Genomic DNA, 18,364 nt, shown 5'->3' with positions numbered 1-18,364 from the left:
CAACGCGATCTCAACGTAGAACATATTTTGAAAAATATAATATTTTAAATTAGTGTTTATCCCTGAAAGAAAACACTTAACTTATATTATGTTAATATTACTTGATTAATTATTACGTGACATCTAATTATATTTTTTTATTTTTTTTGCTTTAGTGTGTAGTAAATCAAATGACAAATATCACACAACTTAAATTTGTTGCATTTGACATATTTGACAAAAATTATCTGTCATGGATACTCGATACTAATAACTATCTTGTCTCAAAAGGTTTGGGGAAGACAATAAAAGAAGGAACAAAAAATCCCTTTAGGATCGTGTAAAAGCATTCTTCCTTCGTTGTCATCTTCATGATGGATTAAAAATTGAACATCTCATAAAAAAGATCCATAGGTTCTTTGAAAAAAGAATAATTGAAAGATTTGATCATCATATGACTATAGTCCTCTTCAAAATCCGCTACAAGGGATGCACATTCGATCAAAAGACTTTAAATTTGTCAATGAGTACAATTCTGAATTGTTCAGAATATGTTCAAAAGTAATTTTGTGTGGAGAAAAAATCACTAATGAAAATATGTTGGAGGAAACATTTTCTACCTTTTTGCGCATTGAATGTGTTTCGACAATAGCAATGTTGTGAACGTGATTTCAAAAGGTCCTGAGAACTTATATCTTGTCTAATTGTTACTGAACAAAATAATCAATTATTGATGAAAAAACATGGGTTACGTCCAACTGATTCCATACCATTGTTTGAAGCAAATAGTACTACATTACATAAATCAAATATAATATCAAGACAAGGACATGGATACAAATTTAAACATGGATGCGAGCACAAACGTGCATGTGAAATAAATCATGGACGCAATAATTAACAAAGTCATCAATTTTAAAAGGCACAAAGCAATTGAAAATAGTATATCTAAAAAGGAGCACGAAAAAAATTATTTTAGATGAAGAATGAAAAGACATTGACACGTACCTGTTGTATGACAAGACATCTCTTGTAACCATATTTTTATGGAAATAACCTAGCAATGTGCTCCCACTTAATTGGCTCAACAAGATTATCATAAGTTGTATGTGTGGCCCATATTATAAAAATCTTCATTAATAATGACATTTTATATAATTATTGTCATTATATCCTACCTAAGGTACATGAAAGATAAAAGTTTCATTATAAGAGAAATGCTCGAAAAATAGGATTTGGGACAGGGTTTAAATCTAGATAGATACGTGTCATTCATTGATTGAATAGTTAGGAAAAGGAAAAAATAAAAATAAAAAAAGATAACGAAACAGGTGCTGTATCCATAATCTGTGGACTATCCCTGTCAGGATAGTTTTACTGTCATTTTAATATAGGCACCAAAGTGCAACGCAAGTCAAAGGTTGGGAACTTCACCTTTTATTTTCCCTGTAAAGGAAAAATGAGGTCACGTGCATCCTCACGTGTATTGACCTAACCCCAACCAACCACATTCACCAAGCCTCTTGTTAAATAGTGGCCCGATCTTGCACATTGTCCTACTTTTCTACATTTTCTGCTCTTAATTACAAAGGTTGGATTCTTCTGTCTTAGATCTGATGTATTAACTGTTTTCCTAATCAAGATTTGGTTACTTATTATCATATATATATATTTTTTTTTGGATTCAAAATAGAGAAAGAGACATGGGTAGCTCTGGATTTTCATGGAAATTGAACGATCACCCAAAATTGCCAAAGGGAAAAATCATAGGGCTCGTGGTTTTGGATGGATGGGGTGAGGCCAAGCCCAATCAGTACAACTGCATTCATATCGCCGAGACTCCTGCCATGGATTCACTGAAAATGGTAATTTTGATTATTAGTGTTTTTTTTTTGGCTTTCAGATGATAAATTCGGATTGATTTGTTTATTATTGTTGTTGTGGATTGATTGATGAAGGGTGCGCCTGAGAAGTGGAGATTGGTGAAGGCGCATGGTAAAGCCGTGGGGCTGCCCACAGAGGACGATATGGGCAACAGTGAGGTTGGTCACAATGCTCTTGGTGCTGGCAGGATTTTCGCACAAGGGTGAGCTGCATATTTTTTATTTTTATTTTTCCGATGTTAAAAAGTCGGCTGAAGAAAATAAACTTAAAAATTTAGATTGGATGCTGCTTTTTCCCACAGATCCAGCAAATTATATTGGTGGACTTGATAACTGTTTATTTACAGTTGATAATATAATGTAGATGTGTGCTATGTTGCAAATGCCTATAGTTAAGTTCTTGGAAAAATTCTTTAATCTGAACGGACAAGTGTTTGAAATGATTGGGCATAAATCATTTTATAAGTGATTTATAAATGGTTCCCTAACAGAAGCTAATACCTGAATTCTTGAATCTTGCAGTCACTGCTGAAAGCATTTTCTAATTGCAAAATGTTGTACTTTTAAGTCAGTGGAGCATTAGCTCTAAGACATGCAAAGTACTGATTGAAAGTTTAATTTAATTGGTACTATATAGATCAAGAGGTTGTAGAAACTAGAAAGAAAGCCATAAAGGATCATTTACTTTTCGAATAGCCACAGTTCTAATAGCTTTTGCATTTTCATTTGATTAGTGTTTTTTTTGGTTATCATATTGAGCGAACAATCATCTCCAAGCCCACAAATTACACCTACAATGTGAAGGGAACGTGGAAAACTGTTTCATGCTGACAGCACGTGGCTTAAAACATTGACTCTGTTTTATGTCTCCATGCAGTGCAAAGCTTGTTGATTTGGCTCTTGCCTCTGGAAAAATCTACGAAGGAGAAGGTTTCAATTACATAAAGGAATCTTTTGAAACTGGAACATTGCACCTCATTGGACTATTAAGTGATGGAGGTGTCCACTCTAGGCTTGATCAGTTGCAGGTATGTCTGCTAATAAGCATCCTCACATATATGTTGATCCATTCGGATGGGAGTTTTATCTTCTTTCTGTTTCTCTTATTTGAAATTGAAACTGTATAAAGCTTACCTTGTCTCACAATCATCTAAAAATTGTATAGAAAAACTAATTTTACATGTCATAATTGGACACAGTTGTTACTAAAAGGAGCTAGTGAACGTGGTGCAAAAAGAATCCGCGTTCATGTTCTCACTGATGGACGTGATGTTTTGGATGGCTCAAGTGTAGGCTTTGTAGAAACTCTTGAAAATGATCTTGCAAAACTGCGTGAGAAAGGCGTTGATGCCCAAATTGCTTCTGGGGGAGGTCGCATGCAGGTTACAATGGATCGTTATGAGGTAAGTGGACTGTACTAATTCTTTTACAATATTTATCCTTATAGACTACAGTACCTGGTTCTTAGGAATATTTATCTATCAAACTATTAAGCAAGTAATACTATGCTAGCTGTAGCATATATTGGATTACTTCCTATGGCAGAATTGTCTACTTGATTATTGATACATGGATTTTAGACTCTCTGGAACTGTGGGATCTTATAAGAGATGGCACATTCATAAACTTAACAAAATGCAAAAATATAGAATTTCGAGGAATATAAGGCATAAGCTAGGTAAATGAGAAACACATCTTGAGTTTCCCACATAGAAGTATTCGAGAAGTTGTATAGTGGTATTGGAATTTAGAATGCAGAGACAACTGCTTAGATATCTTGACAAATAAACGAGAAAGTCCGACAAACAAAAAGTTTATCAAGGTTGAAATCAAGAAGAATTGACTCTACAAGCATATTGTGGATTTTAGGGATCTTTCAAACTCTACTAAGGATGGGAATTTTAACTATATAGATATATTCAGATCTCCAAAGTGAATGAAGCTGTAAAAAGAATAGGATGAGAAAAGCAATTAATCCTAATGGACTCTTTATCAAAATATGGAAATGTTTTGGGAAGAAGGGTACTTTTTCATTGACAAATTATACGCCACGATCTTAAAGTTTAAAATAATGCGCAAGGAGTGCAAAAAGACGACGGTCGGGCACAGATTGTATTATAACGCGAATGTCTTAGATGCCAATTTTTTAAAAATATGTCTTAAGAGATTTCCCATGGAAATCATTACCTACTTTGAAGGTTGATGAAAAAAGTACATTACCTAACTTTACACAATGAATTCGCAACAGAAACATTTTCTAAATTTAGGCATAGTGAAAATTTTGATTCCTTGGGACCTTTTATGGTGAAAAAAGATTTGCTTGGCTGACCTCAAGTCTTTCAAGAATAAGATTTGCTTCCGCTGTTCTTTCAATTTTCCTAAATTTTGTACCATAGTCCCAAATTTTCTTTCATTTTGTAACAACCCAAAACTTACCCTTTGAGTTGTTAAATACGTGTAGTAAAAATAGAACTTTAATAAAAGATAATTATTCCTGAAGTTATAATAATTAAAAATAAAGCACTTTCTTAATCATAATATTTATTGATATAAAATTCCTAAATTATTTCCTTTTATTACTCAACCAGTGGCTAGTTCCAGGTAATCATAAATAATGAGATAAAATCCCAATGAGTCCCATAAATTGTATTTTATATTTAAAATTTAGGAATTATTAACGTACATAAGGAGACACGGGATTAGAAATCGAATATAGGTGGTCATAATTCCCGTACATAATCATAACATATATAGGGAGATAAGGGAATTAAGAATTGTATTTCGTCACTATAGTTCCCGTGTGTAGCGTTATTGAACTTCGGTCCCTTAAACTTACACCTATAGGACCCATATTATATTAATAAATTGAATTCCGTATTTTAAAGTACGAAAAGCGATTCAACATACAACATATGACTACACTTACATTGATAGTTTGAGGAGCATTGTAGTACATAGGTAGAGGAGAATTTAACTTTTTCAACAAAGTGATAATGCGTGTGCGTTTGAGGTTGTGAATGTGATTTAGGTATGATATTTATAGGTGCATTTAGGGATACCTAAAAGGGAAATGTCATAATGGTGTCCCTATAATTGTGCACTAAATAATGTAATGAGTATATTAATTATGTAATTTCAATTGTAGTTAGATTTATATATATATATATATATATATAAACGCATGTAATTATATTAATGATATCCATATATATTTGTGACGACCCGAATCTTTAACTGTTTGAGTGTCATTGAACTAAAACTAATTTAAAGAATATTCAACATAATCATATAAATTATTTAAGCACTTATCAAAATTCAAATAATATAATGAATTTAATAAATTAATTTGAAACGGGAAATATCTTAAAATATTTAAAATCAAATGAACTCATAGTTTGACAACTCAATAATTATATTATTGAAACTTTTGTCACCATAAGCCTTCTCCATGCCAATCGCCTCGAATTGTCAATTATTTGAAAGTAGAGACATAATGGGGTGAGAATAATTCTTAATAAGGTGTGCGGATAATGAATTTATATATATTTTTCTACGAAAAATTCAGAACATGCATAGGGAGACGAAAATTAGACTGAACTTATATGGTGCTAAATTCTCGTGCGTAGCACTACTAAACTCCAGTCCATTCTTAATAAAACATAGTAACATGAGTTATTGTTGAAAAGAGATCCTTGAGCCGCGTGTGGGATTCCCTTTGATTGTACAAGTATATGACTATATTTAATATCAAAATGACGAGAAATAGGAAGTGGAGAGACAAAGTTATAGAGGTGGAGAGGGAGTGTGTAAATAGTTGTTGAGGGTAGTTCAGTGTTGGTTTGTTTCCTATTTATAGTGAAAATTCTTGACCATGTGTAGAAAAGTGAAAGGAAATGGTTAGGTGTTAGGCATGGTCAATGCTTAAATGATATATTGTCGTGAAAATGGTAAAATTAATAGCTTTAATCATGTGTCCAAATGAATTCATTTAGTTTAAAATTTGGTGTAAATAATGCATGTGGTCAAATCAATTACATTGGCTTGAAATAATGCATGTGGTCAATAAATTATCATTAATCAAGACCAATTGGCATATTTACATATGTTTTATGCATAATTTCATCTAATTTCCAAGATAACTTTCTCCAAAGTCCCTCGAACTTTTGGTTAATAACTAATAAGGTCATTAGACTAGACCAATGATCAACAAGGTCATTAAACTTTAATAATAACGCACTTAAGTCCTAAATTTAAATTTAATTAGCAGTAAAAGTTTGGGACATTACAATATTCATATCATATGTGTATTTAAATATATATAGTTCTGGAAATTATATCTATAGTCCCTCAACTATTGATTGATATGCAATTTGATCCCTAACTTTCATCCTTTTGCACTAAGGTCCTAATTTTTCATAATTAACCATTATAAAGGATTTTGGGGTATTATACATTTCACTTGCATTCTTTTAATTAGGTTAAAATTCTTCCCTAACAAATGTTATTCTCTGTCCTCGTAAATGATTGTTTTTCTGAATGTTTCCAGAATGATTGGGACGTTGTAAAACGTGGTTGGGATGCCCAAGTGCTTGGAGAAGCACCGCACAAGTTTAAGAGTGCTGTTGAGGCTATCAAGAAGCTGAGAGAGGCTCCTAATGCTAATGATCAGTACTTGCCTCCATTTGTTATTGTTGATGACAATGGAAAGGCTGTTGGCCCTATTGTAGATGGTGATGCCGTTGTTACGGTCAACTTTCGGGCTGATCGTATGGTTATGCTAGCCAAGGCACTTGAGTACGATGACTTTGATAAATTTGATCGAGTTCGCTTCCCCAAAATTCGTTATGCAGGAATGCTTCAGTATGATGGTGAATTGAAACTTCCAAGTCACTACCTTGTTTCTCCTCCTGAGATCGATAGAACATCTGGGGAATATTTAGTGCATAATGGTATCCGTACTTTTGCTTGCAGGTAGTTTGGTGACAATATGTTTTACAAGTGCATGCATGGTCATCTATTTCTTATTTTAATGATGCAGAAAATTACTAATTTCATGGCTTGATAAAAAGTTTCTGAAGTTCATATCCTGATGACTTCTACGGCTGTTTCTTGATTAACTTGCTGTTTCTTTTAGCAATTTGTATACTAGATGGTTGTTTTTAGTCCAGTAAGTTTAAATCACAATGCTCTTGTTTGTCATCAATGAATTTTGTACTTTTGAATACGTGCTGAGTTCATCTTTTGCAACTCCTTTAATACATGTGCATTGCCTATCTGATAGACTAGTTTCAGTTTTGACATAATACTTACTGTTATTTGTGTTGGTGCTATTCAGTGAAACAGTAAAATTTGGTCATGTTACCTTTTTTTGGAATGGTAACCGCTCAGGATACTTTAAGCAAGAAATGGAAGAGTATGTTGAAATTCCCAGTGATAGTGGTATTACCTTCAATGTCCAGCCTAAGATGAAGGCCTTGGAGATAGCTGAGAAGGCGAGGGATGCTATCCTTAGCCGCAAATTTGACCAGGTGATCCATTATTTGCTTCCTCTACTCTTAATAAGAATAAGTCGGGTACTAGAACCATTGTATTAATGAGGTTTCATTTCCTTTCAAGGTACGTGTTAACCTTCCTAACAGTGATATGGTGGGACATACTGGTGACATTGAAGCAACAATTGTTGCTTGCAAGGCTGCTGACGATGCTGTTAAGGTAATATTGGTTCTGGAGATATCTAGTTTTTTCTTTTTGCTTTTGATAATACCTTTTCCTGAGAATTTCAAGCAGTAGATTTTTTAAAGTTTTTTTAATTATTTTTAATTTTATTTTTTTCTGTGGAACAAAGTAGGGCAATAAAGATAGAGAGGGGAACTGTTGGTTGGGGGTGGGTAAGGAGCTGATGAGGTTTATTGAAGCATAACTGCTTCACTTACAAGAACGTAAGAATATGTCCCTTGAATTACTTTGACCTTTTCTTTATGATAAAATATTATTCCTAGAGTTAATTGTTCCAATAGTCACTAGACTTAGGTCCATGTCTTTGATTGGTCATTAAAGTTTAAAATGTCGAGTTTTGGTCACTGAACTTAGATTCTTGTCTTCGATTGCTCACTGAAATTTAAAATGTCAAGTTTTGACTACTAAACTTTGAAATATGCCGTACGTTACTTACTAGCATAACTGTTAAATTTTGAAAAATATCGAGTTTACAGTGAGTAATGTATAACATTTTTCAATGAATTTTGAAAAATATCGAGTTTATAGTGAGTAATGTATAGTATTTTTCAAAGTTCAGTGAGTAACGTACGGCATATTCCAAAGTTAAGTGGCCAAAACTCGACATTTTAAATGTCAGTGAATAATCGAAGACATGGACCTAAGGTCAATGAGCAATTGAAGACATAAATATAAGTTCAGTGACCAAAATTCGACATTTTAAATTTCAGTAACCAATCAAAGACATGGACCTAAGTTCAGTGACCATTGGAATAAATAACTCAATATTCCTTCATGGTAAGAAACTACTATAATTTGAAGATGGATAATTTAAGCCACATTCATAAACCAATATGTTTCATTTTTATTCTTAAATATACATTGAAATGGCTTTTCATTTTTCATTTTTTCTTAAACCTATATCATATTCATCACTACAATTCTTTCCCATGCGCACATGCTAAAAAATCCTGATCTTAAGATAGTGATAGGATTTCGAGATTGAAATCAAGGGGGGGAAATAAGATTTGGCTATCAACTGACACCGAAATTTTAAGTCTACTGTTTCAGTTTTATTCCCTTCCATTTTCCCAGAGCGGACATGCATTTAATTTAAGTCATAGCAGTGATGCCAACCAGTTTGGTTGCAATGATCGTCTTCTGACTACTGTATATTATTACATAGAATTTGCAACTAACCCTTTCATTTTCTGGTGTCTGGCTAGTGAAAATGTGATTTATCCATTCGTACTCATTTGAGTTACAAACACTGTTCCTTTAAGGTTCAAAGCTTCAATTAAATTAGAAATAGTGCTTAGTTTTTGTTGAGCAAGCTCACAACTAACCTGTAACATGATAATTAATTTGCGAAATTTATGAGGTGTGTGATTTTGTGTATGCGCAATTTAGAGAGACAATTTATGCCTACATAAATGTTGTATCACAACTAACCTGTAATATGATAATTAATTTGCGAAATTTATGAGGTGTGTGATTTTGTGTATGCGCAATTTAGAGAGACAATTTATGCCTACATAAATGTTGTATCATTTCATGTTACACTTGCAGTTTGAAGTTCAAAAAGGATCTTTGGTTATGGTTTCTCATGCTATCTTCAGGAGCTTTGAATGAAAGTTTTTCATAAAATTTTGATGCACTGCACTTCCAGTAATACAATTCAGTATGATAATTGCACTGATTGTTGCAGATGATCCTTGATGCAATAGACCAAGTGGGTGGAATATATGTTGTTACTGCTGATCATGGAAATGCTGAGGACATGGTGAAAAGGAACAAGAAGGGCGAGCCTCTTCTTGACAAGAACGGCAACATCCAAATACTTACTTCTCACACCCTTGAACCTGTAAGAATTTCTCAATTCTTTTTCTTATTATTCATAGCTTTCTGCAGTATTTTTTATGCATTTCTTTGTAATGAGGGTGGCCCCATAGATTGCACAGAATGTCTTTGTTTGTGAGGTTGCAAATATGTTTGGAATCATTTTTCTTTATTTCTTCCTTGTGTAGTGAAGATATTGATGTTCACATATATACAACTTGCTGAAATATTACTCTTCTATCAGAATGAGAACTGGGATTCATTGCTCATTAAACAGCTTCTAGCACTCCTTGTTTAGCTCATTTTGGGAGCAATGTTGTGTGTGCTGCCACACATAAAATCTCAACTCACAATCCTGTGCAAATGAAGTAGCATGACAGTCATTTAATGTGTACCTATCCCTGTCTCAAAATAGGTAGGTGTACCATAGAATTTGGTATCCTTAACAATTATTGAAAAGAATATTATTTCAACTTTGATAACTCATTTTATCCTATTACAACAAAAAAATTTCAGAAGCTAAAGGTCGAATGGAATTAGTTTTCAGTCTTTCATTTACATTATTACCAAGTACTTGTTATACACTACAGCAAACACAAGTCTCTTCAAATCCATAACAAAACCTTTATATTTTAACTTTTCAAAAATAGGGGAAGTGGGTACATGTGATAGCCTTTTTTATGCAGGAACATAAAAATTGATAAAGAACAATAAGAAGAAAGGGGACCGAAGGGAATGGAGGGCAAGAGAAATAGTTTTATTCATATAATTCAGGTGTGTGTGTGTAAACATTGCCCTAAGTCCCTTTATATAGAGACGAACTTTGAAAATAAATAAACTTCGTATCAGAACAGACTTGAAATAAAAGATAGCATTGTCAAAATCAAACTACTATAATCTAGATTAGCTCGAATTTTTCTGATTTCAGTCTTTTGCTTTGAATAGACTTTTAATTGTTTCCTTGTTGCATCACTTTTACAACCTTAAAACAAAAGAGGACAATTTCTTGTTCAAAGCTCCATTCTGGCTCCTTTTTAGATAAGTCTAGGCTTTCTTCCTTTCTTCTTTAGCTACTACTCTTATCCAATGATATCCTTGGCCATAACAAATTTATGACCCGTTGCTCTTCTGAAGCTCAATGGTTTCAGAAGTTATGTTGTTATGTAAAATATAGTTTGGAGTACAACGGTTACAATGAAATGTAATGATGCGATTTCTATTTCTTATCTATGTTTATGATTTGTGGGCCCCTATGGTAATATATGATTGTACACCCTAAGCTTGTATAAATCATAAAATTGCATAAGCACCCCATACGGCTCTTGGTTGACCTAGCTTTCTTGTTGAGATGTGTATGCATGCCCTCTTTGCTGACTATGTGACTCCTTGTTGACATGTTGCTCAATGACCTTTGACCTTTGCCGTACAACTCATGGTTCCATAACTATGCATGCCTATGATATGCAATATGCATCTTTCTTTCTTAACTTTAGCTAAAAGATAGCACATAAATGGCACTTGAAGACATACCATGTAATAACTAATATAGTATATTGCATTTGAATGCTATTACATGATTTAGCAATAATGATATTCATGATGATACCGTAAAACATATCAATAACTAGTTGTGTCGTAATTAAAGCTTAGAGCCACATAATAGCAATTTGGCACGTAGAAGATAATCACTTTTATGCTATATAAATAATTTGTATAAATATAAATTTCTTACTACATATTTCACTCTCATAGATTATTGGATAATAGGTTCAGGTACCGTTTCAGTCAAGTTGTGCATAAAAAACATGTTTTTACTATCTTGTTCTCAACATAACAATATTAAAGTTCATTGCTGGGTACTAGTACTCCGGATGAATGGGAGTACATGGATGTTTATTCTGTCTTAATGTTCTGCTTATGAATGACTGTATTGCCTTTCCTATGAATGGTGGGTGTACTTGTGTAAAATTGGTAGGTTAAACCCTCTTCCCATTGTGTGGTGGCGCTGTACTCCATTAGATGGATATGGGTACCCAAGAATCAGCAGTATCCTCCCTTAATGGTGGTTTCACAATCTGTTTGTGTCGAGTATTTGTTCTCTTAATCTCTTCATGTAAAACATGATATAGGGTTCCTCAAGGTTCAGGAAAGGAGTATTTGTTCTCTTAATTTCTTCATGTAAAACATGATATAGGATTCCTCAAGGTTCAGGAAAGTAAGGAATCAAATGTCCTTTTTCTATTCCTACTCTCTTTGTTCACACCTTTCTCCTTTCTTAATTTCTTTATGTGCTTGCGTGTGTGAGGTAGAGTAGGTCTTGGAAGCTCCTTAAATTAAGATTTGCATAGAAGATTAATTTAGTAATTCTTGGGATTGAAGGAAGGCTTCTTATTGGTTGAAATGGAGGTGCATTTTCCTACTTAAAAATTAATTTTCCATCACGATTCTAGTTAAATACGATATACATGTTTGTAGCATAAGCTAGTGACAGGTATCGGAACCGATTATGATATTTGTATGAAATTATGATCTGAATGAAAGGAAATATAATAATTTACACAGCATTTGAGAGGCTTTACTTCTCTTCTAAGACAATATCCAAATTCTGCCCGTTTTCTAAGCCTACCATCTCTTATTTATTCTTTGGCAACAACTACTTCATCGAAATACTAGACTATCTTCCTGTAACCACTACCTTCTTGTAACCACTTCTTTTGGAGCCGGGTGACTTGAGCTCATTCCCTTTGATGTAATAGCATATGCTTATCAATATCACCCCCAAAGAATGTCCTTGTCCTCGAGGTGATATCTAAGAAGTTAACTCATAATCCAGCATTCGATCACCGTCTTCATCACAATATTCAATCGAAGATGCTAGGTTTTTTGGATTTGACTGCCAAAATAGTTCTATCATCGTCGAGAATCCTTCTTTGCATTACCTAGCTTGGCCAACTTCAACACCACTTTGTAATTAGATACAATCATAATGCAGTACCTAGCTTGGCCAAATTCAACTCCACTTTTCAAACATGTGTACGTTTCATAATTTCCATTATATGTTACACAACTCAAGTAGACATTCGAATTTATTTATTTATTTATTTTTTTTAACGTATCAAGAATGACTTCCAAGAAATTGTAATGAAATTTTAGTTGAGGTATTGTATAATCTATAGGACTATTAGCATTAAATCTATGTAATAGACACGTAATATTAGGGCCTAGCCTGCTGATGTTGTCAAGGAGCATTTGCATTATTAGGACACTCGGATCTTCAATGCTCTTTTCAATTCTCTCTCTAGATTGTTACTCAAAGGGTAGCATAATCCCTAATCAAACCCCCATCATCATTACACTTCAATAGCAACATTGAGAGCCCAAATATTTGATTGAGCATCGTTGAACTTGTGGCCAAGAATCATATTTGACATATTCCAACTTTGATATACTTTGATTATGATAATTGACAGCAAGTAATTGAAAATAATAAATTTTTTCTCTATCTTGGGAAATTAGGATTTCCCAAGGTAGGATATACTTTGATTATGATAATTGACAGCAAGTAGTTGAAAATAATAAAATTTTTCTCTATAATGGAAATTAGGATTTCCCAATATAGGATAAGCCTTTTTAACACTTGATTGATCCCCGTTATTTTTATTACACACACTCTCTCTCTCTCGCAACTCCACATTCTTCTATAAAATAATATTCTACGTAAACTCAAAACTTTTTCTTATTTTTTAACCACACATTCTCCATTAATCTACTATTCCACAATGTATTCTTAGGAAACAATGGGGCTCAAATAGGCTCTAAGGGAGAAGTAACTTCTATGTTGGATGATTAAAAATTTGACTTCTAGTAAAGAAAAGCTGACATTATATTCCAAAAAAATTAGTCTTATAGCGTACAAATTCTCCTTGCATTGTGGCTGCCCCACTCTTTCCTTTGACTCAAGTGTATATCTGATTCTTCCACTTTGTCATCTTTTCCACCAAAGTTGTTATTGTTCACCAACACTTGCAGCCCTTTTTTTGTTGTGTTGCCAGATTGGATTCTTCTCCCTCGTTTTTCGTGCTGTATTGGCATCATTGCACTGGGGAGTAGCTTGAAGGAATTATTGCTAGAAGAAAGTACACTTGTATTGCAAATTGGGCCTGGTTCTCCTTGGGCTTGTTTTAATAGTAAGTCGCCTTCTATCGGTTGGGTCATCTCCAGAACCAAGCCCATGGGGTTTAGCATATGAATTTCAGCTTTACTTTTCCTGCCCATTTACATTGTTCTCTTCTCGGTTGTTCCTCTATGTCTCCATCTTCTCTTGATTTAGCCCCATTAATAGAGATCTCTTCTACGATACGCTCTTACCTCTTCTCCTTCTTTGGCAATAGTGGAGACACATGTAATCAACACCGTCGTTCTTTCACTACTGTCTATAAGTTCATCATATCCTAACGCTTCCATGCTGGAAATTCTTCACTAGCTAACATTAAAACCTGCAGTTCTTTTCAAGTTCGATTTAGACGGAAACCTTCTATCCATTGGAACCATGCCCATGCCTCTCCGTTAAAGCACACGATAGCAGATTCTACTCTTATCCTCTTGGACTGTCACTGATTCATGACAAAACATTTATTTACCCAAACAGCCAAAAATTTGAATTTCCATCATAGAATATTGGTATATTGAGACAACCTTGCGAACCGAATCAAAAATCATCTTCTTTGTTGAATATTTGCAGCTCGCTATCACGGACATAGTTTTGTTTCAACGACAATTTAGAACACAATTTAGAACCTTGTGGCCTTAACTTTTCGAATTTCTCGTCCCCACGAGAAAACACCATGACAACCTTGGTATTCCCATGGCAATTTAACATTTGGAGTTAAATTATGGCGACTTTGAGTAGATGATATAAAGTAGGAAATTATATTGAAAGAAACGAGCAAATAAGTTTGGGAGAATCTCCTTGTATTAGTGAAAGGGAAAGCTTTACAATATCTCAAGCTTTACCTCACTTCACTCATTAACATTTACAAATGAGTTAACACATTTATTTATGGACGAAGGCTTTCAAGACAAGTTGATATCAATAGTCAAGATTAAATGGATCCAATGGCCATAATTACTTACAAGTTGCAAGTCACTTTCATGCAAGTGGTGGCAAATTGGTTTATGCAACTCTATGCAAGTTGGACGTCCTTTTATGGAAGTAGTATTCAAGTTGAATTTCGCTCCTTCCTTTAAACAAGTTGTAGTTGAACTTTGCTTCTAAATTTCATGCAAGGTGCACAAATTGGTTCCCACTTACGTCGTAAACCAACAGTTGCGGGGATTTAATCCTTTGAAATGATGGTTTTTAACTTAGAAAAAACTACTTTTTGTGCCTGCACAGCTTGCCTGCATCCCTTGTTGCATATGGTTTCGTCCTATCGGAGCTCCATTTCTGCGCTAATTTTTCTAGCCGTTGCTTGGATGGATCGGTCGTGATCGAGGAGGACATAAGTCAACTTTCCATTTTATCAAATATTGAGTGCAAGGGGGAATAACCCTCCATCTAATCTTCTGATTCGCCAAAATTAGTTTGACATCCTTCTCGAAAGATTTGGAAACAATGGGAGGGCACAAATCATCGAAGTCAGGCCTATACGATTTTAACATACATGAAAAATTGGGCGACTCTTCAAGGTGCTTGGGAGAATGAAGGTGACTTGTAGCAATTTAAGTCCAAGTTTTGACATTATACAATGTTGAGGGCGTTTCCTGATTCAGTGAGGGAGTGATGTCACGGTCAATCCATCTAGATCTATCCAGGCAGTGGTCGAAAAAATTAGTGTAGACAAGGTGCTTCGGCAGGACGGAACTATCTGCGGTTAGGGACGTAGACCTACTGTGCAGGGATAGAAACTAGATTTTTCTAAAGTCAAAAATCAACATTTTGAAGGATTAAATACCGTGGACTGTAGTTGTTGGTTTTGGAAGCAAGTGGACGCCAATTTGTGCAACTTGCACGAAGATAAGATGCAAAGTTTAATTCTTGCTTAAATGAAGAAGCAAAGTTCAACTTGAATACTACTTCTATGAAAAAACATCTTAACTTGAATATTGTAAAGTGACTTGCAACTTGCAAAGAAGCAAAAATCAATTTGTCTACCACTGGCATGAAAGTGATTTGCAACTTGCAAGCAATTAGGACCATTGGATGTATTTAATCTTGGCCTTTGATTACAACTTGTCCTTCAAGACTTTGTCTATAAATAGATGTGTTAACTCATTTGTAAGAATGAGTGAAGTGAGGTGAATCTTTAGAGGTTTTAAATGTAACTCATTTGTAAATGTCAGGGAGTGTAGTGAGGTAAATCTTTAGAGGTATTAAAGTTTTTCCTTTCATTAATATAAGAGATTCTCTTAGACTTATTTGCTCGTTTCTTTTAATATAGTTTCCTACTTTATATCCTCTACTCAAATTTGTTATAATATAACCCCAAATGCCAAGTTTTCATGGGAATACGAAGACTGATTTAATGTTTTCAGTTTGTCGGTTGAAACAAAACTAAGTCTGTAATGTGCTGCGAATATCTCCACGAGTGACCCATCTTCTTCAATTGTTTGCTCCTATCTGCTGCCATTTCCCTAGTATCTATGCTTTGATATCAATTGATAGATAACTGAATTGATTATTATGAAATTAAAATTTGAATGAAAGGAAATAGAATAATTTGCAGAGCATGTGAGAGGCTCTACTTCTCTCCTAAAACAATATCCAAATTTTGCCTTATCAGCTACTTAATCTTCATTTTCTAGTTTTTGCATGCCTAGTGTCCTAAGCTAATAGTTAAATTAATAGGCATCCATGTGTCTTCCATTGCAGCTGAAATATGGCTGCAATATGGTGCATCTTGCACTAGGTACCCTAGAACCAGTAGTAAACCTCCATTAATGGTTGTTCAAGTACTGTTTGAGCTCCAGTCTGGTTCTTTGTTATTTTTCTCATGTTAAATGTGTTCTATGGTCTTTAAAAGGTTTGAAATTATTGACTTCACAAAGTAGTTGGAGATTCTTACTGACTTGTGGAGAATCTCAACCTCTTTATTTTCTTCTCTTTCTTTATCTACAACTTCTCATTCTTTTATTTCTTTTCTATATTTGTGTGCGTGTCCTTGTAGGGTAAAGAAATTCTGGAAAGCTCCTACATATGGTTTATGTGGAGCTTATCCTAACCATTCTTTTAGGGGTTAAGAAAAGATTCTTATTTGGTTAGAAAGGGGGTGGGATCACCTCCCTTAAAAATATATTTTCCTCTTATGGTTAACATCCCAACTAATTACAGCTTTGCAGCAGATGCATAGCCCACAATCCCCATGATTTATCTACGTACATGATTTCTTTCCAACAGTAGCTTTATTCCCTCCTTTAATAGAATAGTAGAATTCAAAAATGAGTATTAAAAAAAGTTGGAGTACTTCAGATGAAAATTTCAAAAATAATATAAGAAAAGGTTTAAGGTGAGGGTAGTGGACGGTAAAACCTTATTATAGATTCAAAAAGAGTTAAGTAGCAGGCGGCTCATATAATCATGAAATTACAAGTACATAGGCTTAGCAATTGTGTTAACATAGGGAACCCAACTCAACCAAGACCTCAATGAGAGTTGCGCAACGGAAGTGAACCAGTTAAATGAAGAGAGAGAGAAAAATGAATTTTATACCCCACCAGTACATATACACATATAGGAGAGAGAGAGAGAGAGAGAGAGAGAGAGAGAGAGAGAGAGAGAGAGAGAAGCCGTAGAATTGAGAAAAGAAGAAATCAGGAAAAGAAGTTAGGAGCTTTAAGGGGAGTGTGACTCCTTGTTTAGAATCCAGTGTATGTTTGTATTCACAATAAAAGGTAAATATTTATACATGAGATACCTAAATCAAGGCTAGGAATATTTGACAGCCTATTTACAACTTTGACTAAATCATACTCTTCCTATATCATCCTGATCATAGACCAACCAAGATTGCCAACGCAAATAACTGTCCCCTGTCAAATATTTTGCAATATTCAAGGTCTCTGTGATTCAATAGGTCCAAAGAAGGGTTCTCTGTTTGCGTGTGAATCTTAGGTGCATTTGAAATGACAAATTCATAAATTCAATTGCACTTGCACTATTAAATTGGCTAAACGTTTCCTCAGTTGACTAAGCTGGAAGTTTTTATGTGAATTGTTGATTTTTGCTAACAAAACTTGCCTTCTGGAAAAGTAACTTTTAAGCTTTTAGCCCTACATGGTCGTGCAATGGCTGATACTTACAATTAACTTCTGCATAGGTTCCTGTTGCAATTGGTGGTCCTGGGCTGGCACCTGGTGTTAGATTCCGCAAAGATGTTCCTGAAGGTGGACTTGCAAATGTCGCTGCAACTGTGATGAACCTGCACGGACTTGAGGCACCTGCTGATTACGAGCCAACCCTGATTGAGGTTGTTGATAACTAGGCAGCTAGCCGGTATCACTTCAAAATTTTTAACACCAGAAGGTGATGGTTAGAATTCACCATTTATTGTCTTAAATAAGTACTTGTGAGTTATAGTTTATTGCTTGAATGCTGATTTTGTCTTTCAACAGCATTGTATGTAAGAGATTTCGGTGCCACTAAGTTGTGATCTGCAATAAAACGGTTTTAAGGTTCTATTAGAATGTGTTTGATTGGTATGAAAAATATCATCTAGAAAGGAAAATGTTTTCATTTTTTTGAGGAAAACAAAAACATACTCATCCACAAAAGATATTTTCCTTAAAACACAAGGAAAGTTAGGCATATTTTCAAAATATGGAAAATACTTTTAATGAAAAAAGTAGCAATCAAACGTTCAAAGTAAGAATTTGAATGGAAAATTAATAATTTTCAAGGAAATAAATGCAATCGGACGTACCCTTGATGCTTCGGCTTATTTTTTTTTTTT

General features: G+C 34.2%; 1 protein-coding gene across 1 annotated transcript; it reads left to right on the top strand.

Annotated features, from left to right (window-relative positions):
- The first annotated feature begins 1,471 nt into the window (after positions 1-1,471).
- Positions 1,472-18,095, top strand: LOC111370397 (2,3-bisphosphoglycerate-independent phosphoglycerate mutase). The gene is made up of 10 exons (XM_022992084.1): positions 1,472-1,570; positions 1,673-1,844; positions 1,938-2,065; positions 2,740-2,890; positions 3,062-3,265; positions 6,409-6,833; positions 7,198-7,390; positions 7,479-7,574; positions 9,286-9,441; positions 17,732-18,095. Exons 2-10 carry the CDS (start codon positions 1,683-1,685, stop codon positions 17,894-17,896), a joined length of 1,680 nt encoding a protein of 559 aa, XP_022847852.1. The 5' UTR covers positions 1,472-1,570; positions 1,673-1,682; the 3' UTR covers positions 17,897-18,095.
- Positions 18,096-18,364: the final 269 nt, after the last annotated feature.

Source organism: Olea europaea, chromosome 21, assembly GCF_002742605.1.
Source record: "Olea europaea var. sylvestris chromosome 21, O_europaea_v1, whole genome shotgun sequence".
NCBI lineage: Eukaryota > Viridiplantae > Streptophyta > Magnoliopsida > Lamiales > Oleaceae > Olea > Olea europaea.
The sequence above is the reverse complement of the archived record's forward strand: the minus strand, read 5'-3'. Positions and strand labels throughout refer to the sequence as shown.

Bases quoted from the DNA above. Each gene is read 5' to 3' on its own strand.
- LOC111370397 (XM_022992084.1), top strand. From the start codon at position 1,683: ATGGGTAGCTCTGGATTTTCATGGAAATTGAACGATCACCCAAAATTG. The intron at 3,266-6,408 runs GTAAGTGGACTG...GAATGTTTCCAG, and splicing joins TTACAATGGATCGTTATGAG to AATGATTGGGACGTTGTAAA. The intron at 7,575-9,285 runs GTAATATTGGTT...TGATTGTTGCAG, and splicing joins CTGCTGACGATGCTGTTAAG to ATGATCCTTGATGCAATAGA.